The 27,003-nt window shown below is 35.1% G+C and overlaps 1 protein-coding gene across 1 annotated transcript in view; it reads left to right on the top strand.

Moving 5' to 3' along the window:
- Nucleotides 1–27,003, top strand: part of LOC150105510 (zinc finger MYND domain-containing protein 11) — a 289,391-nt gene that overhangs the window by 159,459 nt on the left and 102,929 nt on the right. Inside the window, exons 5-6 of the mRNA XM_090394229.1 lie at nt 5,821–5,957; nt 25,500–25,618. Of these exons, the coding sequence (XP_090250355.1) occupies nt 5,821–5,957; nt 25,500–25,618 (256 nt within the window). The remainder of the gene's footprint in view (nt 1–5,820; nt 5,958–25,499; nt 25,619–27,003) is intronic.

A 27,003-nucleotide genomic window follows, 5' to 3' on the forward strand; every position in this document is an offset into this window, starting at 1 on the left:
TGCATACTTCTGCAAAAAATACATGCAGTTCTTATAATTTTTTTTTTTTTACAGAAAACGTATTCCTTGCACACAGGCATCAACTAAGAGAAAAGTGAAGAACATTGAATATCCTTTGCATTCTGTCTTCTGCAGAATGGAATGCAGATTGATTTCCTTGCTTTGCTTTTATTGTACTGTTGTTTAATCAGAGCTTGATATGGGAGAGTCCAAGTTTACTCTTCTGCAAGGGAGACCACCCTCCAATAGTCTTGATGTCAAAGCAAATGAAACTGCTCTTTGATGGACAGTTGTCTCTTAACTATGATTTCTAAAAATACTTTATTTCTAAGTATCCTGGGTGTGTGCAATGAACATAATAGCATTCCTCTATGGCAGGTTTGTACTCCGCATAGTCTCTCTCTTTCTCTATGTGCCAGCTAAGGAAATCTCATGATACTCCATCATTCCACCTGCAGTTGTTTAATGTGCAGAGAGCAGAGCGCTGCGATTTCTTACTTGTTTATACTGATGGTTTGAGATCCTGAACCTCTGTTGGTTGTGCTGCTGTGTTTCCTGATTCATTATATCCATTCAGATCCCACTTAAATTCAGTAATTATCCAACTGAGCTGAATGCCATTTATCATTTATATCATTTATACAGGCTCATTGAGTTCTTGACAGGCCATCTTCTCTCTGGTGTACTATCTATATCCATTGCTTTATCATGTTTTACACTGTTGTATAAAATGAAGATCCTCAGCTTTGACATTCAGGAGCTTTGGATTTCCAGCTACATTGGAATTAATTTGACTGCAGGTGCAACTGTCAGGTCTTCTCATACTTGTCCCGTGTCTTGATTTTTAGTCCCCCCCCCCCATAGAACTGACAATTTATTAATAATAGCAAAGTTAATTAATCAGTGGAAATCATCATGGCCAGGAACACTGACAAATTATATGAAATTAAGCATTGGCAGTCTATTCAGTGTGGAAACAGAAAAGAAGTTGTGAAGCTCCACATAGGTCAATCATTTTACACATTCTTATCTATTGAGGGCTGATGACCTACCTATGTCTGAATATTGCTACTCTTATTCTTACCGTATCCCATATTCTGGTGGAGTGCCAGCTTGCTTGTGCTGCTATGTTTCCTTACATTACTATCTCCAAACAGATCCCACTTGATTGCAGTAATTATAAAACTGAATTGTATGCCATTCAGCTTACACTTGTGCATATAAAATAAAAACCTCTATGAAAAGTAATTTATACAGACTCATTAAGTTCTTTACAGGCTATCTCCTCTTCTGTGTATAATCTATATCCAATGCTTTGTGAGGTTTTTACAACTTGTACAAAATGAAGACCCTGAATTTTGATGTTCAGTTGTGCTTCATTTCCAACCACATTGAAATTAAGGGAAATGAGACTGCAGATGCATCTGCTAATCAGTTCATTCTTTTTCAACATACTGTTTGACAGTACTATATGCAGGCTACAGGCAGTATATAAGATCAAAGCTAATTGACTAATGGCAGTCATCATGTCAGGAAGCACTGACAAACAAATTGCATGAGATTAAGCCTGAAATTCAGGTTTAATCTCATGCATAGAGATAGTTCTTCTTGCTAGGCTGTGCATAGGTTACAGTCATTGTACATATTTTTATTTACTGTGCTGAAGACTCACCTATGTGAGAAAAATGCAACACACATCTCACCATTTGTCATATTCTTTCTTCGGCACTTCATGCAAGAAAGGAATGAAATTTTTATTTCTCTGGCTGAGCCATATACACTCAGGCGACTCAGACAAATTGCATGACGTTTTTAACTTTTTATCAATAATTAATTTATACAAACACGTTTGGTTATAAATTCTATTTATATGTAGAAACTTCATTGCTTATCTTAATTTTTTGGGCTTACATATTATTTAATAATTTATTTCTATGATTATTTATTAATACCTTGTGTACTGCTGTAAACTTTAATGTGTGGCACAGTATGACCTTTGCTGTTCTTGCACCAATAAACCATAAATAAATCAACCAACCATCTTCACTTGAGAAATGAATAATGTTTTTACTGATCTGGCTGAGATGCACACACTCAGTTATATCTTGTTAGACACAAACAATTGCAAGAAGTTTTTAACTTTTTATGGAGAATTAATTCATTCAAACACATTTGATCATGAATGAGTTATGGCATTTATTTATTTTTGTTTTTACATAACATGTAATTTACTAATTTACCAATTTATTAGTGTTTTTTTTTTTATTACTTCATGTACTGCTACTGTAATCTTTGAAAACACACACAGCATGATGATCCTGTGTCTTGCACCATTTTAACCATAAACTACCAGTCCATTCGTATATCTGAACGTGTTGCTTATATCTTTAGGGAAAATGTTATTCCTTTCCAGTAGATGTCCATAAAACACTTCAGTTTTGTATACCATCATCAACATGGAATAGTAAGGAAGTATACGTTACATAAGTAACTGGATACTGACCCATGCTTATTGGTGGCTCTTCTAGCTACCAATTAGCATGGATCAGTCTCAAACTGGGTGATGAAATTCTCTAGTGCCTAAGGGGAATTCACAAACATCAGGCTCAATGTGAGATTTGAACACCAACAAGGTGGGGAGTGGAGACATAACTCACTTGGCCAACCATGTCAACACATATGTTATATTTCCTCTAACAGTACATTGTTTTAATCCTTGGCAGCTAAAACACTTGTGGCAAAATATTAAATTCATTGTGATGTTGACTGTGAACTATCATCCAGGTGCTAGGCTATCAACTATGATATCCAGTTACTTTTATAATGTATACTTCCTTACTATTCCATGTTGATGATGCTATACAAAACTGAAGTGTTTTCTGGACATCTACCAGAAAGGAATAACATTTTTCCTAAAGATATAAGCAACACATCCAGAAGTGTCTCTAATATATATGGAATGGACTGGTAGTTTATGGTTAAAATGGTGCAAGGCACAGGGTCATGCTGTGCATTTTCAAAGATTAAAAAAAGTGCCGTGTTTTGTATCTAGAGCAGGATTCCTGTATTATTTAACCCTCTGACAGTACTAATATATGATAGGTATACATGTTTATTGTTGAATTCACAGAAAAATTAAATAAAATATGTATATAAGTACAAAGCAAATGCATTATATGAAAAAATAAAAACAAACAGTCGTAGTGTGTAAGTTTTAATCCTTTGCATTACTTTTTGACTGTTTTATTTTTAACTGAGGCATGTTGTGAAATATTTTGCATTTTCACATTAAGATTATTAAACATTATTAAACTAATTCCATTCCCACTGTAGTTGCATGTAAATTCTATTTTAGGTATGGTTAAGAGATTTCATTAATTATTCTCTTAAGTTTTCCATATATGGTGTGGGATATCATATCATTTTCATATTTTTCTGCAGAGTGTTCCTGACCTTGATAAATTATTAATATATTAAACAAAGAGAAAAGTTTTTTGCACATACATCTCTGTTAGTAATGCTGTACAGTTCATTTTGCATTTCTGGATAATGAAAATGATCAAGTATTGCAGAGTAATTGAAAAAATATATGTATTGAATGCTAGAATTCTTGATTGAAAATTACTCCTCAGAGACAACAATGAGAAGACCCCAAGTGAAAAACAAAATATAAATACAAGAGCAGAACGACTGACTACAGTGCTAAAAAAAAGCAGTAGAGGAAGTAATTCCTGAAAGAGAAAAGATCAACAAGAAATGGATAACTCAGGTAACCCTAAAATTGGTACAAGAGAAAAGAGAACTGAAACTTAAAAGAGATAATTCAGAGGCAGCAGATGAGTTATACCATCAAAAATGCAATGAAGTATGGAAAGCAGCAAGATCTGATAAAGCCAAATGGTTGGAGGACTAGTGCAAAGACATTGAACAGTACCATGGAGAACACAAAACTAGAGAGGTCTACAAACTTATAAGAAATGTCATTAAGAAGTGGCAAACAAGATCAGTAGCAGTCAAAGATGAAAATGGTAAATTATTGATGGACAAGACAGAAATCATACACAAATAGACAAGATATTGCAGCTAACTATATAAAAAATCAACTAAATGATATTGCAACAGAAGTAATCAAAGAACTAAAAGCAATCTATCCACCAGCAGAGATCTTTGAAAATGACATCTTGGAAGAGGAGGTGAATAAGGCTATAATACATCTCAAGAACAACAAGAGTCCTGGAAATGACAACATAATAGGCGAGATGCTAAAATATGAGGGAGAATCAGTTGCAAAAGAAATACATAAACTATGTAATGAAATATGGAGATCAGGGTATGCCCCCAAAGAGTGGAAAAAATCGGTCTTGGTTGTTCTTCATAAGAAAGGCAGTGCTTTAGAATGCACCAATTACAGAACTATTGCATTAATGAGTCATCTTGGCAAAGCGCTGATGAAAATACTAACAGAGCGCCTGAAGGGGCATATGGAGGCACATTTTCCAGATGAGCAAGCCGGATTTCGACAAGATCGAAGTACAGTGCAACAAATACTCGCACTAAAACTAATAGCAGAGAAAGCTCGAAGAAAAAACAAAAGGATATATTGCTGTCTCGTGGACTTCCAAAAAGCATTGGATAATATTGACCAAAATATAACATGGGCTGTCTTGGAATCCTGTGGTGTGGACAATAAATTGATCTGCCTGCTGAAAGATATAAACAGCCAAGCACAAGCAAAAATCAGAATAGCAGGTGAGACTGGAGATTGGTTTGCCACTAGTCAAGGCACAAGACAAGGGGACCCAATATCACCAATCATCTTCATCACACATCTGGGAAGAACACTAGATAAGATTAAAGAAGAAGGTGGAGGCATTTCAATAAATGGCATGAGAATAAACTACTTCTGCTTTGCAGATGACGTCGTCGTGATTGAAGAAGACTTAGCAAGGCTGGAACAGACATTGCAAACACTATACACAGAAGGAAAAAGATATGGACTAAATGTCAACTTTGAAAAAACTAAAACGATATTTGGGCTACAGGAGTTATTGATTAGAGTTACAATAGACAGATTTCAGCTGGAAAATGTGGAACACTTCACATATCTTGGATGCCACATGACGCATGATTGACCCCAAAAAAGAGATAAAAATTAGAATAGCCAGAGCAACAACTATTTTAAAAGCCATGGACAAAATATGGAAGAGCCGAGCTATAAAGATGCAAACTAAACTGCACATTGTAGAAACCTATATCTTCAGCAGCATGCTCTATGGATATGAGGCCTGGGTACTCCTGAGAGAATCTGAAAGGAGGATATTGGCATTTGAGAAGAAGTGCTATAGAAAGATCTTGAGAATAAGCTGGATACAGAAAGTGGACAATGAGGAAATCTACAGACGGATGCAATCAAAAGAAAACCTAATCCAGAAAATAATTAAAAGGAAACTACGTCTCTTTGGCCATATATGTAGAATGAATGATGAGAGAAAATTAAAAACGTTGCTGTTTGGAATGATTGAAGGAAAGAACAAAAGAGGAAGACCAAACAGAGAATGGGGGCTATGACATCGTCAAATATACACAAATTGAGTCATCTTGCACAAAACAGAATGCAGTGGAAGAATCATATCAAGATGGCAGCAGTCACCTACAGGCATTGCACCAATGGTTGTTGTTGTTGATGATATAAAAATTTGATTTGGTTAATTGTTTCATATTCATTTAATGAATACAGAAGAAACTTAATGAATTAATGTATTCATTAAGTTTCTTCTGTTAATAAATATGTGCTCTTGATTGTGAAATATAATTTTACAGTTCATAGTCCCATAGCTGATATGGCTCGACAGATGTTGCGTGACTGTATATATGATCTAGGAGAAATTCGTCAGTGCAAGGATTGCTATCGTATGTCTAATGAAAAAACAGATAAATTCTGGTTCTGTCAGCCATGTGTATGTATTATTTTACTTATTTTTTCATTTGTATTATTTTTTATTTATTTATCAATTTATGTTGATCAAAATGTCAAGTTCCTTTCAAGTATTTTTAACATCATTCTTTCATTGATGCAGCCTGTTCATTATCTTAGTTTTTTTCAAAACTCATACTTGTCTCTAGTGTTTAAGCAACCATTTTCAAATGACTCTCTCTCTCTCTCTCTCTCTCTCTCTCTCTCTCTCTCTCTCTCTCTCTCTCTCTCTCTCTCTGTCTGTCTGTCTGTCTGTCTGTCTGTCTGTCTGTAGCAAAATCATATGGACCACAGGAATATTTTGTTATAGTTGAGTAAAACAGCACTAGGAAATGATTAAAAAAACTTGTTCCAATATTTTGTCTCATTCAGAGGTGATCCTTCAGGGAGTACAATATAAAACTTGTAACCCACATACACCCATGCAAGGGCAACATAAAACTAAGTGAAACACATGAATGAAAGAGACCAGAGTCCTGTTAGAAACTTCAGTTATAACGTGGGATTATTGTGTTTTCCAGTGGGAAGTTTTATGCATCTGTAATTATTCGGTCAGCTGATTTCTGAAGACAGCTGTGCATTCTAAAAACAGCCTTTCTAAATTGCTGCAATGGAGATTAGTGGTTTCTTTCCAATTAGTTCTATGAGCAGTATCTAAAGCATGGTCTGCAAGACCCAATTGGTCATAGTCTTGATTGCAGATGTATTTTTAATGTCTTTCTATGTGGATGATGGCTGATCTTTCTGTCAGTCTGTAGAAGATTAACTTGCAGGAACATCATCAAATTCCTGATGCGTATCCTCAGAAGGTGTACATAATATTACAATAGTCTACACAAACAGTTACATCATTACTAATTTCATATCAGCATTTTCCTCCAAATTAATCTATTTTCTGTCAAGACTCTGATATTGTGAGATCTTAAATTTTGGTCTTCCTGTGGATCTATTTCTTGCCATTCTGACAAAAAAAAAAAAAAAAAATTGTTTTCCGAACCTTTCCTCTTCCACTCTGTTTAAATGACCACAACACCTGAGATTAGCTCTATTAACTCATTCTTGAATGCTAACATCACACTTTTTTCTGATGTCCTCATTTTTAAATGATATTGCCATTGAAGCCATCTTGTTCAGAACTCTCATATCTCTAGTCTTTGATCAAGTGTTTTCTTTCTAACCCAGCTCTCAGATCCATGTGTAGTTAAAATTGGTTGGAACACTGTGTTATATGAAGCTAGTTTAGTGATTTGACTAATTTCTCTCTCTTATTCTATATAAATTAATTCATTTGTCATTTATCCTACTCAGAACTAAACAGGAATCACTTCCAGTTTTAAGTCATCTATATGTCTTGAACCAGTGTGGAGATATCACTATCAACAATAACTTGCAGGAACAGTGACTATATACACCAGAAACTGAGAGGGGAGGGAGCTGGTTCTTATTGAAACAGTTAAGGGTAGCTAGTTTCAAGTGGAGCTTGAAAGCTCTTCAGAGGTCTTGCTTTTTATTCTAGGGTGTCTGGGATTTTGAGGATGGTGATAGCCTTACTATAATCCTTCTAAAGGAAAGTTGTAGAAGGATCGATTATTATTTTTATTCTTTAGGAATTATAGCAATTAATGGAAACAAAGATTGTAGCCGTGTTTGTTAGAGAGCTTTTATGATATCTTATTGGTGAAAGAGAGGGGCAAATTGCTGGTATGTACCTTCAGGAGGTGTACAGGATATTATGATGGTACTATGTCTAAAAGTTACATCATTATGGTTTAAATGATGAATGATGGGAAAGGTTATGACTGCTATCTTGCCTATGCGTGTGTGTGTGTGGGGGGGGGGGGTCCTGTATGCTGTTAAGAAGAGATTACATTAAAAAGGCACTTAGCTATTTATTTATTTATTTATTCTTATGGCAAAAGCACTATAGGTCAATGTCCAGACCAGAAAGCCAATCCAGAGCCTCATCTGTCATCTCATGGATGTCCTGGAGGCCACCACCACCATGAAATTGGTGCCTTGGGTAGTCATTCAGAATATGAGTGATCTTCTGGGCCACAGGGGAACAGTCACAGTAAGGGTGGTCTGACAGTCTCCATTTATGTAGTATGTAGCTACATCTGCCCTAGTTAGTTCTGATCCTCCTGTCCTGATGGATGACTAAATCTTCCTAGGAAGGGCAAAACCAGGCTGCTACCTTGTTCATCTTATTCATCTCTCCTGTTTCTTCTGTGTTCATCATGATTTCACCATTGTCTTCTTTTATGGTTTTCTGCTTTGGACTCCTCTTCTTGTTCTGTATTCACCATAGTATTTATTGATATCCTTGTACTGTTCCTCTAGCCATTTTGATTTGTCTCTTCTAACCACTTTGTTCACTTCATTGCATTTCACTCTTTATTTTTCTTCCATTTTCACAAAGATTGCTCTCCTAATCATTAATGCAATTTTTTCCTTGAATTATTTTTATTGACTGCTAGATTCACCTCTTCTTTGACTTTTCTGTCTTTCTTTGGGACTGTTTGTTCCAGTATTTTATGGTGCACAACTAAGTTGAGTTTGTCAATTCCTATAACACATATTGAATATTCTTCAGCTATTGAACATATTCCTCAAGTTAATAAAAGAGTTTTGAAATGTAAATAAATCGCAACTAATTTTGAAAAATTCTGTGGATTCTGTATTTCATTATAACAGAAGAAAGGATAAAAATGATTAATAAATAAAAAAAGTTACTAAATGTTTAAACCCTTCTGTGACTAATGGGCCACCCTGTACTGTACACGTGCTTTTTTTTTATTAGTATATATTACTGTACTAGTTTTTATTACTCTTAACATATGAAAAACAAACATTGTGAAAATGGGGGGGGGGAAAGAATTGTCTGATTTCAGTAGAAACTAAAATGGTCATAATATTGCAGTCTGAAAATGGTCAATTGCTTGCTTCTGTTGATCATTTATAAACAATCATTTTATTGTTGCAATAGTTTTAAAAGACAAAAAAAAAAAAATAATTCTGTCTATACTCATAATGTATGCTCTGTTTTTTCAGTAACTTTTATCCTTACCTGAGCTCTGAGTAAGAAAATTCCTTAATTCTCATATTGTTTTATTTCTCTTTTTTATAGATCGATACTGTGAGATCTCTTTTCCAATAATCTGAAATTTCACCTTCTGAATTATCTTGAACATTTCTAGTTGAATATCATCTACTCCAGTTGCCTTTCTGTATATCACTTTTCTGTTTTTCTATCTTAAGTATTGATATGTATTCCCAATTGCATTCTTGAATATGTGTCACTGCCTGTCATTTAACAGTCTCGAAAATAAGTATTCTGAACATCCAGAATAACTTTATTTTCATCTTTCATATCACCATTATTACTGTGGAATCCTTTACAAGACTCTTCTTCCATATCTAACGTTTTTCAAGTATCTTCTAGAATATTTTGCCACTTTGTTGATATTTAATTTCTGCGCTCTTACTAAGGTCTTACTGTCCTATGACTTTAGTTTTGTTACTTTTACACAGACCTTCCTTACATTTTTCTCTATTCTCTTAGGGTGCATGCTGATTTTGTAGGAACGTTTAGTATGCTTTCCATGGCTGCTGCTTCTCTTGTCTGTTATGAAGTTGGAATTTTTCTGTCCTTGCAAACAACTTCCACATGACTCTCTGGCCAGTCATTCAGTGTTTTCTTCACATTTTGCCACCATATCTCCAAGGTTTGTTTTGGAATTCTTTCATTTTTTGTTAAACAGTATCAGTATATTTAAGTCTGCAGTTTACCCCTAAAAGCTTCTCAGTTTTGATTTATTACCACTTTCTTACATATTTTTCTTTTTTGGTGTGATATTCATTTCTATCTTAATTAAAATTAAATAGTTATTATTTGTATTTAATATCCCCCTGTATACTGTTTTGTCTTGAAATTGGTGAAGATTCACTATCAACTGTAACATGATTATTAATGTCAGATCTCCACAGAGTCAAAAGACTCATCAATAGAGGTCCACATGTTCAGGCAACACATTCCACTCATCATGCAAAGAACCTGCTCTCACTCACTCCCTTGCTCAAACACCCTCCTTATACAGTTTCCAGGACTGGTCTCTTGTTCTGTTGTTGTCTCCTCAACTCTGTGAAACATTTGCTCCACATCTATCTGGAAACAACTTCTTACCAACTTGTGTCTCACTCATATCCCCTCCCCTCTATTCGCAAGCCTCTGCAAGTTGCATTTCCTTAATCTGTCTTCGTATTCCACATTCCATAGAAGACTTAAACTGACTTAGTGAACATTTTCTGGATATTCTCTAATATATCCTCATCCCTCTTGAAACCAGGCAACGAAATCTGTGCACAGTAGTCCATATGTGGCCCAATCAAGGTCTTATATACAAGGAAACCATAACCTCTTTGCTTCTGCATACCAAAGTCCCCCCCCCCCTCCCATCATTGCCATCACTTGCTGTGATGTTTTTTATGGTTTTGATGGTCCACCTCACTCCCAAATCTCTTATCTCTTCCACCTCCTTCAAAATTTCTCCATTAATTATACACTGTATTCCGACCTTGCCCACCATATTTCAAGATCTTGCACTTTGCAACATTATACTGGTCCCACTCATTTGATCACCCACATAGTCTGTTGAGATCCTCCTTGAAAGTCACATCTGCTCTGCTCCACTCCTCATAGTTCTTCTTAACTTTGAATGATATAATTCTTCTTAACTTTGCATTATTGGCAAACAGCTGCATATCTCCAGTTAAACCTGTCCTCACTATCATTAAAATGCAAATTAAACAATAATGGCCCCAAGATGGACCCCTCCTTTACTCAACTAGTCACTTTCCTCTTTTGGGATACCCCCCCCCCCCCCACAGTACAACCTTCTGATATCTCCTGACAGCCAATCAGCTATCCAACTTATCGTATGTTATATAATCTCATCTGTTTAAATTTAGTTACCAGCTTGTTGTATGTCAGTCTGTCAAAGGCCTTAGAAAAATCCAGGTATACTCCTGTATATGCAATTGTTATATTGATGTTTCTATATGATTTATGCTTATTTTATTGTTTACTTAAATCTATCCTTTCTTACCTAAAACCTTATACAATCAAAATCCTACCGGCTGCTCTATTGTTATATTTTTACCTTCCGTTATTTATTCTTTCTTCTCTTACTTTAATCTTATTCTTATATCTAGGATTGTTTCCTCTTTGGATACTGGCGAATTTATATTTTGCTGTGCCAGCCAGTATCCTATAGTAGAAAAGATCCTTACTCAGGGAGACAATACTATATATATATAGATATAGATTCTTAGCTTTCTTACACAATATCTTATTTAAACTGCCGTGTAGATTCAGATTATTGCAGTCGTGACCTAAATCTATTATTATATTCACTCTCTAAATCCTTCCCGCCAAAATAGGTTCTATTTTTATAAGTGGTAAGTTGGAATCGTGATCAGGCATGACTCAGGTTCAGGTAAATATGACGTTTATTGGAATATCTAAAACACAATACAAAATTCATACACTCAATTATGCTCAATACTAAATAAAACTCAAATTAAGAGGTTAACACTTTCTAAATTAATTAAATCTTATAAAGCCTGCTAAACACAGTAACTGCATATTGGGATAGATAGCAAATGATATGAAGTTAAGCTAAATACCTTTCAGTAGTATTACTCGCAAGAGAAAACTAACAAACATTGTAATGTTACTGAGATACTAAATTTTACTATTCTTATCGCATCAAGTTAATCCTATCACATACAAAATTACAAAAGATCTCTTCCAAACAATTCTTCTTACTCTCAAAGGAGGTTAACTTTCTAAAAGAGACTTACCACAGAGTTCTTTAGAATACAGTTCTTAATTTCATATTCGTAAACAATCTTCTCTCTTCTAATGAACTTTCAGACAAAATTAGAGTAATTGCACCTTACCGAGCTTTTTCCGTGTCGTTCTGCACCACGTGTATGTCTGGATACTTCTCATCTATTGGCTGTCCATACAGCAACGTAGGGGTTGCGCTATCTTCATTCCTTCTGCCGAAAATGGACTCAAATCTTTGCGTTTCAGGAACAACTCGATGGGACTTTTCAGCAACGGCTTGATTCTGCTAGGACTGGAATTTTTACCTTCAGCTTTGCATAGAATCCTACTTCATTTTAAGAACGCTCGCAGTCCGACATCTTATCACAGACTTCACCCACCCCCTTACGCGAAACTGCCCGCTAATCTCCGAACCACTAAAACAGGAAAACATTATGACAAGAGAGAGAGTTCCCGATATGGGCTCAACCCCTTATATTCTTCTATAGAGCTCCCTATTTTCTCAGTCCCCTTTTTTCACATGACCCTTATCTTTTCACCCCTTTGGGTTCATCCTTCACCTTTATTGACACTGTTATACTTGGATTCACAGACTACATGGCAATGTAATTTTCCGAGTAAGCTATAGCCGCCAGCGTTACGCTGTACACGTGTAGTTTCATGCCTTCCAGGAATTATTACTTAGCAACTTTTGATGACTCACAGTAAATTTTACACAGCTTAAGTGAGGCTTAAATTTAAATCAGATTATCTCTCTTTTTAGACATACTTAAAAATGAAATCTTAATATAATCACATCAGCTTAATATAAGGCACTTGAAATAAACAATACAAATTTTACATAAAGTGAAGAAGTTTCACTTTTAATTACAGCTGATGTGCAGGTATTTCTCTTTGTCAGCAAGTTTTATATGTTAGATTCCAAATGAATGATTTCTTTCCAAGATTCCTTCTTTTAGGATCTAACACAATCTACCTTATGCAGTGAATTTGTCAACTTCTTGTAGTAATAAGTAGATTGCTAAAAAAACATGATCTTGCCTAACAAATCCATGCTGCTGTTATCAACCCAATTCTGAAACCTAGTCCTCACCAATTTCTGTAACACCTTAACAACACTTCCCGACACACAGCCTATAATTTGTAGCCTCATTCTTCCTACCCCCCCTTCTCTTGTGAAGGGGGGGGAACAGTTTTTTCCGCTTTCCACTCCTTTAGGACTTGACTGTTGCAAGACTCATGTTAAACAGGTTTGTGCTAATGGAGCAATTAATTCCCTAGAGCATTCCTTCCAAACATGCAGTGAGATGTCAAATCCTGCTGCCTTATTAATGTCACGTTTACTTATTTCCTTATACATCTCCTGCTCACTCACATCAATCCTTCTCCAGCAGCTCATGATGATTGCCTTTACAAGGATGAAATATCCTGATAAGCTGCTCAGTGAATACTGGAGCTATGTCCTCAGAATCAGTTACCAATCTACCACTGTCATTAACATCATCCTTCCATAGTCATTCTTTTTTCTACTTGCAACATATCAGAAGTACTCACTAGCATTTTTCTTGGCTTGATTGGCTAATTTCTGCCTGTACTTCATTTTTGCTATTTTGACTGACTTCTTGGCCTGCTCTGTGTACTCTTCATGCGACTGTGACCAACATTCATTTTGTGTTGCCTCCAAAGTGCCTTTTTCTTTTGTAGATTTCATGCTTAATCCATTCATTCATTCATTTTATTTCCATCTCATATTTAACCTTTTCACTTTCGAAATACACTCAGATGTTGCTGCTGCTGTTACATAGCTCTTGATCTGTACCCAAGCAACATCTGCCTCCTTTCCACTCATCACCTCTTTTCATGCTATAGCTCCCAGTTAGCTCCTAAGTTTTTCATAATCATCAACCTGTAGTTCCACATATATCCCTTCTTCACAGAAGTTCAGATATGATTGGTTGGAACCCAGGTGATCACTTCATGGTCATTCTCACCAGCTGGGAGGGATGAGAATTAGACACTCTGTTCAACAAGCACATCCTCTGATAATATGACCAGATCTGGGAATTTCAACCCTCATGTGTCCTTGATTACATATTGCATCAGATAGTCATCCCTTAACAACTCTAGAAGTTCGTTTTCCTCATTTCCTGAAGCACCAGAAAACAAAATTAATTTGTTACATTAGTATCACCATAATAATCACCATTTTCTTGTTTGCCAAGCCAAGTTGTTATACGTCTCCACCCTCCACGTTCCCTTGCCTATAGCAACATCCAACTGAATATCTCATCCTATCAACTTCACACCATACCGCTTCAAAATCACTGCTACTTTTTTCCTCTTGTATCTCAACCTTGTAGGCATAATTCCCCTGCTATCATCAGCTGCACCCCCCCCCCTTACCCTCCTGTACTCACAGAAAACATCACCTTTCTATTTCTATTCCTGTCAGGATATCATTCTCATCCATCTATGTTTCACTTATTCCAACTATTTGTAGGCAAATGAATTCGCCTCAAGAATTTCATATCCCTTATTTCTGACACTCTTGGCATTTGTAAGTAAGCATAGCATTTCATTTCTTGGTCTATAGCCATTCTTACTCATGCCACATCCCATTTTCACTTGCTTCTCTCCTGCACATTTTTCTAAACTTTACTTCCAATGCACTCATTCTCTACCGCTTTCAAAATCTACTCTCTCTCTCTGCCCTTCCTTTCTCCCTTCCATCTGTATTCCTATCCAACTTGTATTCCTGGTCTGACATTCTCATCTCTCACAATACTATCATCTTTTATATCACCATTGATATCTTGTTTGCATGATTCGTTGCACTTCCTTCCATCAGCAACTTTTCTAGATGACCAGATAATCATTGAGACTTTTATATATCTTGTATCTTCTCTCAGCTTTATGTGCACAGCTTTATGTTAGAACATGATAATAGCAATCACTAATCCATTTCCTGAACAGAAAATCCAGCAAGCACTTTTATTATTAGCTCTGCTATTTTCTCCATATTTTCTCAAAATATTCACACTTTTCAACTGACAGACTATAGGACTTGCTGTTGGTTCAAATCTTACAATGGGCATGAATGTTTCTCATTTTCTTTAGGGAGATGAATTTTATCTCTCAGTGTGGGGCCACTGCCCTGTTTGTTTGGAGGCCTGAAGCACTTGAAAAAATTTCCATATTTAGTCACCAGAGCAGACTTTCTTTCAAAAGCAATTTTGAGCTGTGCAATCAAGATGCTTCGAGATGCTTGGTGAAACATCTAGAAAGATTAGTGAAGAGGAGGGTTGATGGTGGAATAATAATGTGCAAGAAACAGTGAAGGTTAAGGAAGGAGGCAAAGAAGAAGTGGGAGGAGTCAAGAGTGGAAGAGGACAGAGAGCAGTACAGAGAGAAAGCGAGAAGCCAAGAGAATTGTAGCACATATATATTGAATATATATATGCTATTTCAATATATATTGAAATGAAGGCAATGGCATATCAAGATCTCTATGATCAATTAGAAATAAAGGAAGGACAGAGAAAAATTTATCGACTGGCAAAATGTAGAAATGAAGCATCAAAGGACATCTTATGCGTGAGGCAGATCAAAGACTCCAAAGGAAGAATGTGGATGTAAGAAACAGATGGAGACTATACTTTGAAGAGCTTTTTAATGAGGAAAATGTGAGGATTCACAGAGAAGATGGACAGCCTTATGAGGGATGGTGCAGGACATCAGTAGAGTGGAAGTTGAGGAGGCTGTAAAGAGGATGAAGAATGGAAAATCGATGGGCTCTGAAAGGATCCTAGTGGAGGCATGGAAGGCACTGAAGGAAGTGCCTTCCATGTCTAGAAAGGAACCCTTTCTAGGAGAAAATCCTAGAAAGGGTTCTTGATGGAAGACTGAGGGAGGAGGTGGAGATTGCAAAGGAACAGTTTGGCTTCATGCCTTGTCGATCAATGACGGATGCTATCTTTGAGTTATGGAGATGATGGAAAAGTTTCAAGATAAACAATGGGAGCTACATCTGGTGTTTATTGATCTGGGGAAAGCATACGATAGAGTGCCAAGGCAAGAAGTATGGATGTGTCTGAAGCAGGCGAAGGTACCAGAGAAATATGTCAGGTTGGTGCAGGAGGTGTACAAAAATGTGATGACAAGAGTTTGGACCTGCCTGGGAGAGACAGAAAGCTTTCAACTGACAGTTGGTTTGCATCAAGGGTCAGCATTAAGACCACTCCTATTTAATATTGTGATGGAGGTGGTGACGGAAGAAGTGAGAGACGGTGCGCTTTGGACAATGTTGCATGTGGATGACATCATGCTGTATGCAGAATCAAGAGTAGAAGTGGCAGGTAAACTGGAAAGATGGAGGAGAGAGTACTGGAAGAGAGAGGTATGAGGCTGAGCAGAAGTAAGACAGAGTACATGTGTTGCAAAGTGGATGGCTTTCAAGAGACAGATCTGGAGTTGGAAGGAAATGGCATCAGGAAAGTTAGTGACTTTAGATACTTAGGTTCAACATTGAAAGAGGATGGAGATGCTGAGAAGGAAGTGGGATGCAGGATACAAGCTGGATGGAGGAACTGGAGAGAGAGATTGCTGGAGTGCTATTGTTGGATCCTACTTCTTCTAAATCTTTACTTAGATCCGACATGTTAATCACTATGATGTTCTTAAACAACTGATAAGTTGTAAGTTGATTTCTAATTCAAATATAGAGAAAATTTATATTTTAAGGCTGCGCCACTCTATATCTGAATTAGTTCAAGAACTGAAGAAAAACCAGCTCACAACTATCTCTCCTTTTAGGTATTAACATTGTATATACTGGCCGAGTATATTTAACTTACTTATTTTACCCGCTTTGGTTCGAATATTTTATGAATGGTGCAGTAAAAGAGATTCAGGCAAGATACAACTTTAGATAAACAAAAACAAACATTTAATTTTAAAATCACAAATTTTACACTTAGGATCAAATCACTAATTAAGTTATTATAAACACTTCAGCCTTTCTGATAATACTGTCATACAAACTCAGACAATGGTAAATTTGTTATCTCTAATACAGTCTTCTCACAGTTCCTTAAGTTCCAAATACAATAAAATCACAGTAACACCTCCTTACAAGCAAACACTTTTAAATTTACACTTCAGTTAATCTTCACAATAGTTACTGTTAACATAAGGAAATTCTAGGATGAAACACACTCACATCTCAGCATAGGAATATTAATGGTTGGAATGTTCTTACTGATAATCTTTTTCCTTCATCAACTTATACATTTACACTTTTTACAACTGTAAGCACTTTAAACAGTAAACGACACTCATTAAATAAATTCTTCTAAGCAATAACTGAATTAATCATCCGTCACAATACACATAAACAAATGTTGTTGCATAAAGTACTACTGATCACTTATGAAATAAGGCAAAACACAATAATTCCTTAACTTTAGGTTTTATATGCACAGTTGTTCATTCCTCCGGCATTCGATCAATTCTTTAGGCACTATAATTCTAAGCACAGCTAACGGTAAACTTCAATTTTTACAGCCTCTTCTATTCTAGTAACTCCATGCTTTATTTCAAGATTTGGTGTGTCCTTGACAGGTCGGCCCTGAAATTAAATCTCAACTCAAATATCGCTAGTCTATTTAGTAGTCACTCAGCTGTCTTCCGTAGCTATAATTGTTATTCTACAACTTATTAGCTAACCGCCTCTCGACTAGTAGAGCTTATTTAGCTGCTTGAGTGACTTGCCGACTCGCTATTAACGTACTGTGATTTCCGAATGCCGAATGCTCCGATTCCAACCTAATGCCACTCTCTCTCTCTCTGATAAATCTCTAATCATCCCTTTAATTAATTCTAATTTCAGCGTTCATCGCTTATATATCTGTTCTTCCCGCCTAAAGTGTTCTCGTGATCTAAAACTCTTTTCAATAAACCTTCTCCTCACGTGGTGTTCCAAAACGTGCAAGCTATTTAACATACGTTTCCATGACAACAAAACAAAACATAATAAAATTGAGCTATTACATAACGTTAAATTTCTACAAACAGAAATAAATAGAGAATATTTACATTTCAAATAATGCGCAGTTAAATTATCAAATACAAGTTCTTATAATATTAACATAGTAATAATTAAAATAGCTTAATAATATTTAATACAGTCTTATCACTATTAATACATATATCTTGGATTAAATAATTAGATATTAGACAAAATTAAAGTAGTTATATGAATATTAAATTGTAAAATAAGTAGTTTACATTAAATAATATTTACAAGTCTAGCCTTTGTGATGGAAGATCATGTTGGATTCTGAAGCAAATAATAATTACTTAAATCTCTACATAATCAGAATCCAACACTATGTGATAAGAGGGTGTCAGTCAATCTAAAGGGAAAAATCTACAGGCCAGTGGTGAGGCCAGCTATGATGTTTGCTATGGAAACTGTGGTCCTGAGGAAAAATAACATCAGGATGGAGGTAGCAGAGATGAGAATGCTTAGGTAGATGTGTGGTGTGACCAGAAAGGATCGTCCAAGAAATGACTATGTAAGGAGAACAGTGAAAGTTATGAACTTAGGAGCGAAGATATAGGAGGCAGGGTTAAGATGGTTTGGGTATGTGGGGAGAAAGGTCATGTAGATGAATTGCAGGATAGGAGGAAGCATGGGCAGCCAAGGAAGAGATGGAGGGAGCTGGTGGAGGAGGAGGACCTGAGGATGAAGCACTTGTATGTGGTTACAGCCCAAGACAGGAGGATGTGGAGGAGGCTCATTAGAAACAGCGACCCTACTTAGGTGGGATAAGATGTAGAAGAGCAGACTTTCTGGATTACATAAAAAAAATATATATATATATATATATATTTTTTTTTTTTTTTTCAAATATATATATATATATATATATATATATTGAAACTGGTGTTTGGAGAGCTCTGAAAGCTAAATTGTACCACTTGTACGAAATTATACCAATCTTGTATACACATCTCTTCCTGCATAACCTATGCATCGAGCCATTCACTATTATGGCCCTCCTTCATGGCTCTACTCTGTCATACTGCGGCAACGGACTCACTATCTTAACTCTCTCACTCCTTTCTTTTGCTACTTCCAGTAATTCTTTCAGTTCCTCTCTCTCTCTCTGTCATGTCATACTTTTCTCCTTTTAAATCATTTGTTCTAGTCACTACAATCATTTCTTTTACCCTACCCTTTTGTGTTCTAATAGCCTCACTAACATCATTAATTTTCACACTCGAAATCATGATTTTGTCAAACTCTTGTCGATCACACTTTTGATTGAATCACTTTCAACACTTGCTCCTTGATTTTTCTTTCTCTCTTGGTCAATCTCATTTCTCTTATCTTGTGCTTCCTTCTTTCAGTTATCAGTTGACCCACTTGCCAAACATTTCTGCATTTGCTCCAGCTCCCACTTCTCCCTGTGTATCACTCACGCAACAGCTATCTCCCTCATTTTATCCAATTCTTCATTCTTTACATCGGTCATACCATTCAACACTTATTTTCTCTCTCAATCGTGTGACATTTAATCTCGCTCTCAATCCTATCTGGTGTTACCTCACACGTTTTCAATCATATTCTGAGCTCCATCCACTGCTTCAACAATCTCACAACCTGAGACACACTTTTGGTCCTCTCTCTCATAGCATTTTTGGCAGTTTCCCACCGCTATCGTTTTCAAATCAAATTCCAGCCGCCTTCAGTAACGCACACATTTCACAGCCATTGCACTGCATGGAGTCCCTTTGATTAAATTCTTTGAACAACTTGGATGCCACTGTTCTGTTTCGTATCAGTTCCATGTGCTACACTACATAACTTACCATGCAAAAGATAAAATTAACAATATTCTAAAAAACAAAACTTTTTAACTTAAACTAATCAACTCCACAATATAGTCTAATTCTGATGCACTTTTTTAACTGATAACACTATTTATTTAAAACTAATTTTTATTAGTATAAATGGATTTAATTTATTGGTATACATGGATTTGGTGTTCAGAGACTGGAAAGAGTGTTGAATGAATGAAGCGAAAGTGGATGTGCAGAATCAGGGAAACCAGAGCTTTCGGGTGTGTGTGGGAGGGGAAGAGTATTGAATGGATATGCAGACATCAGTAAGGCAGTTAAGTGTAAGAATGTGTATAATATGCCTAAGTTAGTACCACTGGTAAGAAACCAGAATGGGATAGTTGTATAAAGCTTCAGGATAGCGGTGGGCCTAAGGGGCTTTTGCACTTAATGTACAGGTAGTTCTAACTTTGCGAATTCCTGCTTTATGAATTTTTTGGATCAGAATTTTTATTTTAAGTTGTGCGCGGCAAAGGGGTGTGTATGGGGAATTACGCAGTATGTAATGACGTAATGATCAGTTAGAACGTGCATCAGTCACTCACGAGCCTTGGCGATGCGAGTGTGTTATTCGTAGTTTTCTTGAATTACACCTGATTTTATTTTGTTTTCTTTTTAACTATAACCCTTTCACTTTTCCAACAATGTCAAAAAAAAAGAAGCAAAAGTGCAAACCAGAAAATGAAACAAGAAAAGCAATTACATTAGAGAAAAAATACTAAATTATTACCAGCCATCAAGCGGGTAGCACTGTTAAAGCTCTTTATGCCAGATGCAGAGCACTTGACATAAAGTTATTGAAAAAACTATGAAAGGAGCATGGCATAAAATTTTGCTCAGTTTAATGAAGACCCAACAGAGATTGTGAATTCTGAAATTGAAGCTATCTTAGGTATGGCTAACCAGTTGCAAATGGAAGTTTCGGAACGTGATGTTAATGAGCTGCTTCAATCTCACACTATTGAATTCTCACTCAATGATCTCCTTGAGTTAGAGGAATAAGAAATAAACAAAGAAGAAGAAGAAGACAAAGAAGATAACGAATATGAAGCTTGAACTCAAATTTTCACTTTAAAAGGCCTAGAAGAAGCATTTAAATTTCTTGAAAAAGCTCGAGCAATCTTTGAATCCCAAGATTCAGACTTTGAACGATTAGTAAATTTTCTCGCGAAATGAATAATGCTTCTGCTTGCTATCGAGCTATTTTAAACGAAAGGAAGCGAAAGTCAATAAAGCAAATGACAATCAAGGCCTTCTTTGAAAAAAAAAGATGCACTGAAGCTTCCTAATATATCTCCTACTACCTTGAGTGCTGCCGATTCACCTGGTGATATAGAAATGAGCTAATTTTTTTTTCCAAAGAATCGTTTTTTTAATTTAAAATTTTTCTTATGTTTTTTTTTAAATATGTAAATCTTTGGCCAGTGAAGTCTTTTCTTATCATTTAATATTCATTTTATATATTCCTTTTTACGAATGTAACTCTCGTTTATAGCATTATTTCTAAGGCAGATAAATTCCCGCTTTACAAATTTCCGATTTATGAATGGTCACCAGGAACCAGTTAATTTGTAAAGGTGGGAACTACCTGTACACTAATGCCAGGAGCATTTGGAACAAGCAGGAGGAATCTTTGGCATTGGTTGGCTCATCCTAGTCAAAGGTTATTGGCATTAGTGAGACATGGCTAACAGATGGAATAGAATATGAAGGATATAGTGTGTTCAGGGAGGATAGAGAGAAAAGAATGGAGGGAGAAGTGTTATTGATGATAGCCGATGAACGGCAACCAAAGAGAGTAGAAGTTGATCTGCAGGTTAGTGAAAATAGCACATTTGCGACTATCTTTTTTGAGTCCATACATGAGAGGTTGGTTGATCAACCTATAGTACATTAGTACCATATATGGGTAGTGGGTTGGGAAAGGAGGAACTTGTTTACATTTGATTTCTAGTTTATTTATGCATATGCATTATAGTTATGCATATATTTAGTGTTTTGTTCATTAATTTGTAAACCAACTTCTTTTGCATTTAAATCTAATTCTTTGACCTTACTTCTAACACTTTTTTGGTATGACTAATTATTGCAATATCATCTGCATATGCACAAATCTGTTCAGATTTATTATTAATATAGCCTCTTGTATATAGTCTTCTTATTATATATTCAAGTGTCAGATTAACATACTTACAGACAATGCATCTTCTTGTCTCGCTCCGGAACTTATTTCAAAATCTTCTGTTAACTCACTCTGTATTTTAACCCTTGCTTTAGATCCTTCTAGTATTATCTCAATCATTCTAACCAATTTTCGTGGGATTCCCAATCTTTCAAAAGGCTGTTTAAAATCAATATATAAATTATATAATTCTATATTATATTTCATACATTTTTCATGTATATTCCTTAACATAAATATATTATCAGACATAGATCGCTTTGGTCTAAAACCAGATTGGTAATCTTCTAAAATTTCTTCAGTATGTGGTTCTAATCTACTATTTATTAAACTTGATAAAATTTTATATGTTACATTTAGCAATGTGATTCCTCTATAATTAATACATTTCAGTTTATCTCCCTTTTTATATATTGGTTGAATCACTCCTATTTTCCATTCCTCTGGTAATTTTCTTCATTCCATATTTGAATTATTAATTGTCAGATTTTTACCCATAGTTGTTTTCCAGCATTCTTGATAAGCTCCCCTGTTATTCCATCTATACCTGGTACTTTAAAATTGATTTGAGGGCAGATGGTCCAAGATTTTTTTGTCCTTTTATAAATTTGTCCAACGGAAAACTTGTCCAGTCGGACATTTCGTACAATCTCAACTCGCTCGGTCAGACATTTCATCCAATCTCAGTTTGTCCCATCAATGTCAACTGACTAACCTACTATGTTAACTGACCAACCAATGTGTCAACTAACTAACCTAACCTAACCTGACCAACCAATGTATCAACTAACTAACTTAACCTAATTAACCTGACTAATCTGACCAACCAACGTGTCAACTGACTAATCTAACCTACCCTAACGTGTGACGATGGGCCATGCATATTGTCTTGCACCCTTCTCTTTTGTGTCCACTGACTATTATTGCCAGCTGTGTCAAATGACTAACCTAACCTAACGTGTGAGGGTGGACCATGCATATTGTCTCGCGCCCTTCTCTTTTGTGTCAACTGACTATTATTAATGATCACAAGTTACTTATAACTCCTTGGACAAATAGGACTGGGCGAATAAGATTGGACAAAATGTCCTACTGGACAAGAAAAGTAATAGGATTGGATAAATAACCTCAAACCCAGGTGCTTTCAGCGCATTTCGTCCAATTATTTTCAATTGTACAAAAAGCATTGGACGAAATGTTCTACTGGACGAAAATATTTGGACGAACTGCCCTGAAACCTTAAAAATTTTTATCTGTTTTATAATTTTAACTACTACTTCATGAATTGGTTCTTTTATTTTTTCTTCATTTATTCTAAATTCACTCAAATTCCTAACTTTATCTTCATTATCATCAATTTCTTTTTGTAATAACAATTCTTCAAAATACTCTTTCCATCTCTTCATAGCTTCTTCTTTTTCAGTTATTATTTCTCCTTTATTCTTGCATTCTATTATTTGAGGATTAAAATTTTGTACTAGTGGATTAACTTCTTTATAATATTTTCTTATTTCTTTGTTTTTATTATATTCACTTATTAACTCTATTTCTTCTTCATGATCTCTTTTTTCTTTTGATTACATATTTTATTTGCTTCCTTTCTCTTTTCCTTGATATTTTTCTCTATTAGCTCTTGTTTCTTTTATATATATTTCTTTCTTGCTTTATTTTTAATTTCTATTTCTTTCCTGCATTCATCATCAAACCATTCATTTTTGATTCTTTTATATTTCCCTATTATTTCTACTGCTGTTTTTTTTTTCTAATTATCTTCCATTTATCTTCTATATTATTTTGATTTTCAAATTCTTTAATATCTTCTTCTATTTTTTCTTGGTATAATTTAATAGTCTCTTTATTTGTAAAAACTTCAGTATTCCATTTCTCAATTCTTTCTGCTTTTCCTCTCTTTATTATTGATATTCTTTGTCTCTGTTGTGCACCAACCAACATGTCACAGTTTGTACCTCTAAATGCTCTTACATCAATGATTGATGTTGCCCACCTTTTAGAAATCAAAACATCTATCTGATTACAATCATTATTAGCTGGAATAATCCATGTTCTTGTGTCTTTTATGTAGAAAAATTTGTGCTCATTATTCTTAATTTATTAGTTGCAAACTGAGCAATGATAATTACCATTATCACTAGTTTCTTCATGTAGACTATATCTTCCAAACACCTCTTTATATATATCTTCCTTCCCTAATTTAGTATTAAAATGTCCTAATACAGTCATACTATCATTTTTTGGTATGCCTTCACATGCTTTTTGTAAATCATCATAAAATTGTTCAATGATGGTTTCATCTCAGTCGGAGCATTAATATTTATAAAGGTCATTTTATGAAAATTATCTTTAATATGTATTTTACATATTCTCTCATTTATTGGTGTAAATCCTAATATTGATTTATAGACCTTTTTGTTATAATAAAGCCAACTCCATGCTCTTGTTTTATAGGACCACTAAAGTATAACTTATAATCTTTTTTTATTAATAACTCCCTGTCCTTTCCATCTTATTTCTGTAAGGCTGTGATATCCATACTGTATTTCAATAATTCTTCTGCTACATTTTGCATTTCACCAGCCTGTGATAACGTCATAACATTCCATTTTCTGAATTTCATAATATTTCTCATTAACCTTTTCCTTTGCATATGTTGTTTCCATAGAGTCAGTCTGGTTTCATATTGTTTAGCCTTCTCAACAAAATATTTTTTCTAGGAATTGGTTTTTAGCCCATTGCCAACCCCCCCCCCTTTATCCAGGCTTGGGACTGGCAACAGTATCGATGAGCTACTCAATCCACCCATTGAATACTGCAGGTGGATTTGGGAGTACAAGTTTAGAGTAGCTCATTCACAGATGCTGCCTGGTGAACCCCAGGCAATGGCTGGGGTCTACCAGGTGTGAGATTCAGGCCGGCAGAACAGAATATACACTTGGATGCTGCTGTAGACCAGAGGATGGAAAAGATGATGCAGATAGTTTGCATTGGCAAATAGATTCAATGAGATGACAGGTAATTATTAGCAACATACATGTTGACAGTGAATCTTTGGTAACTTAGACCAGTGCTTCCCAAACTGTGGGCCACGGCCCACAGTTGATGGTCATCAGTTTTGATGACCATCAGTTGATGATCATCAGTTTTGTTGAGGGGGCCATGAAATAATGAAAACAGATTTAAAATATTTTAAGACTAATGTCTATATTATGATTTATTTTTTAAGGGGGGGCCGTAAAATATTTTAATTTTTCCAAAGGGGGCCTTGGCATCCATAAGTTTGGGAAGCACTGATTAGACCACTGAACTTATCTGTATACAAACATACATTAATAACCATGGTATGATGTAAGTTAATCATTAATAAATATTTTGGATGGATGCTGTTTATTTCTGATGTTATATTAAAAATTTCAGTGAAGTAGTTAATTTTATTATACATTATTTTGTGCTGGTACATTCTGTGTGTGTGTGTGTGTGTGTGTGTGTGTGTGTGTGTGTGTGTGTGTGTGTGTGTGTGTGTGATGCATACATCCTCATCCATTTTATTTATTTATTTTATATATAAACAGGATCCACCCCATGAATTAGTATTTGCTAAGCAAAAAGGATTTCCTTATTGGCCTGCTAAGGTGATCAAAATAGAAAATTGTGTTTATGATGTTCGATTTTTTGGTGGTTTTCATCAAAGGTTAGTAACATTGCTTTGTTAATTTGCTCCAACTACGTAGAAATTTATAGAAATTATCTTCAAGTTGATTCACTTTAAGTTAGTATTAGATTCATCACATATATCTAATTTTAAGGGAACAGTGCTTTTTATTATTATTATTCTCAAGTTGTATGCTTGTGATTTGCTGAATAATAATTGCACTAATGAAAAGCCTACCACTGCTTTAGTAGTATTTATAGGTATCCTACAACAAAGTTGCAGTACAGAAGAAGAAATTTTCTTAATTTTATTTATTGCTTTATTTTATTTTGCTAAACTCAGGGGAAAAAAAATTTTTTTCTGCTTTATATATTTTACTGCAAATGATTACTATTCTGCTATTCATTATTCATGTGTTGCTGATCATTTTTGTATGGTGACCTTGAATTTCTGAGGGTTTTTTTTGTGATGAATTGCCTATTTATAAATTTTGAATGGTCATTTACTGTGAACATATGCAACTTTTTTCTCATATACATATAAGACATACATATTAAATGCTGAAGTATAGTTCAAATGGGTTGTTCTCTTTCTTAGATTGAAAACTGACAAGATCACTTGAAAATATCCTGTAGATACAAAATATATTTACAGGAAACAAATCCCACCAAAACCTGCATGTTTCTTCACCCCCCCCACCCCACCATAAACCTCAAAAATTGTACATTATTTCAACTCATGGAACAGAAGATCACTAATCACGAGGATAAGTTAACCAAAGAACTCCAATTCTTAACTAAAACTTGCCTACAAAACACATAATTTCTATGCTTTTGTGGTTTAAGCCGATAGAGAGTACAGTTTGGTTGGCTAAGTCCCAAATTGTCAGCCTATCCTCGTTTGTTCAGTACTCAGTAGATACCCAGTAATAGGGCACACCACATGAAGGTGAGGATTGGACATTAGGTCAGAAGCACCAGTTGGTTCTTCTGACCTGTTAACTGTTAAACTGTTACCAAAAAACAATTTACACTATTATTTCATCAAAGAAAAAAAATGCTTAGTTTAACTCTAAATAGTACAATTATGTTAAAATTCCCTTTCAATTTATGATAATCATTTCACATAAATATCCACTCCTATCCAATATCAAGTTTCTATTCTAAGCAATTATACTATTAACAAACTGTTGCTCCTTATCTGTCATACACACAAGAATATCATTACACATAAAAGTTCGATCCCTCTGATACTAAAATAATACTCTAGGCAAAGTGCACCATTAACAAACTGTTACTCTCTGACTGTTACACACATAATCTTCTATTACTTATTAAACATTTTACATCCAACCATTAACTTCGCTCAAATTCAGCAGTTTAATCTTAACAGTCCTCTAATAAAGTTCTATAATTCACAAAATT

Source organism: Typopeltis vanoorti, chromosome 6 (genome assembly GCF_054136105.1).
Source record: "Typopeltis vanoorti isolate ZY-2024b chromosome 6, IOZ_Tvanoo_1.0, whole genome shotgun sequence".
Taxonomy (NCBI): domain Eukaryota; kingdom Metazoa; phylum Arthropoda; class Arachnida; order Uropygi; family Thelyphonidae; genus Typopeltis; species Typopeltis vanoorti.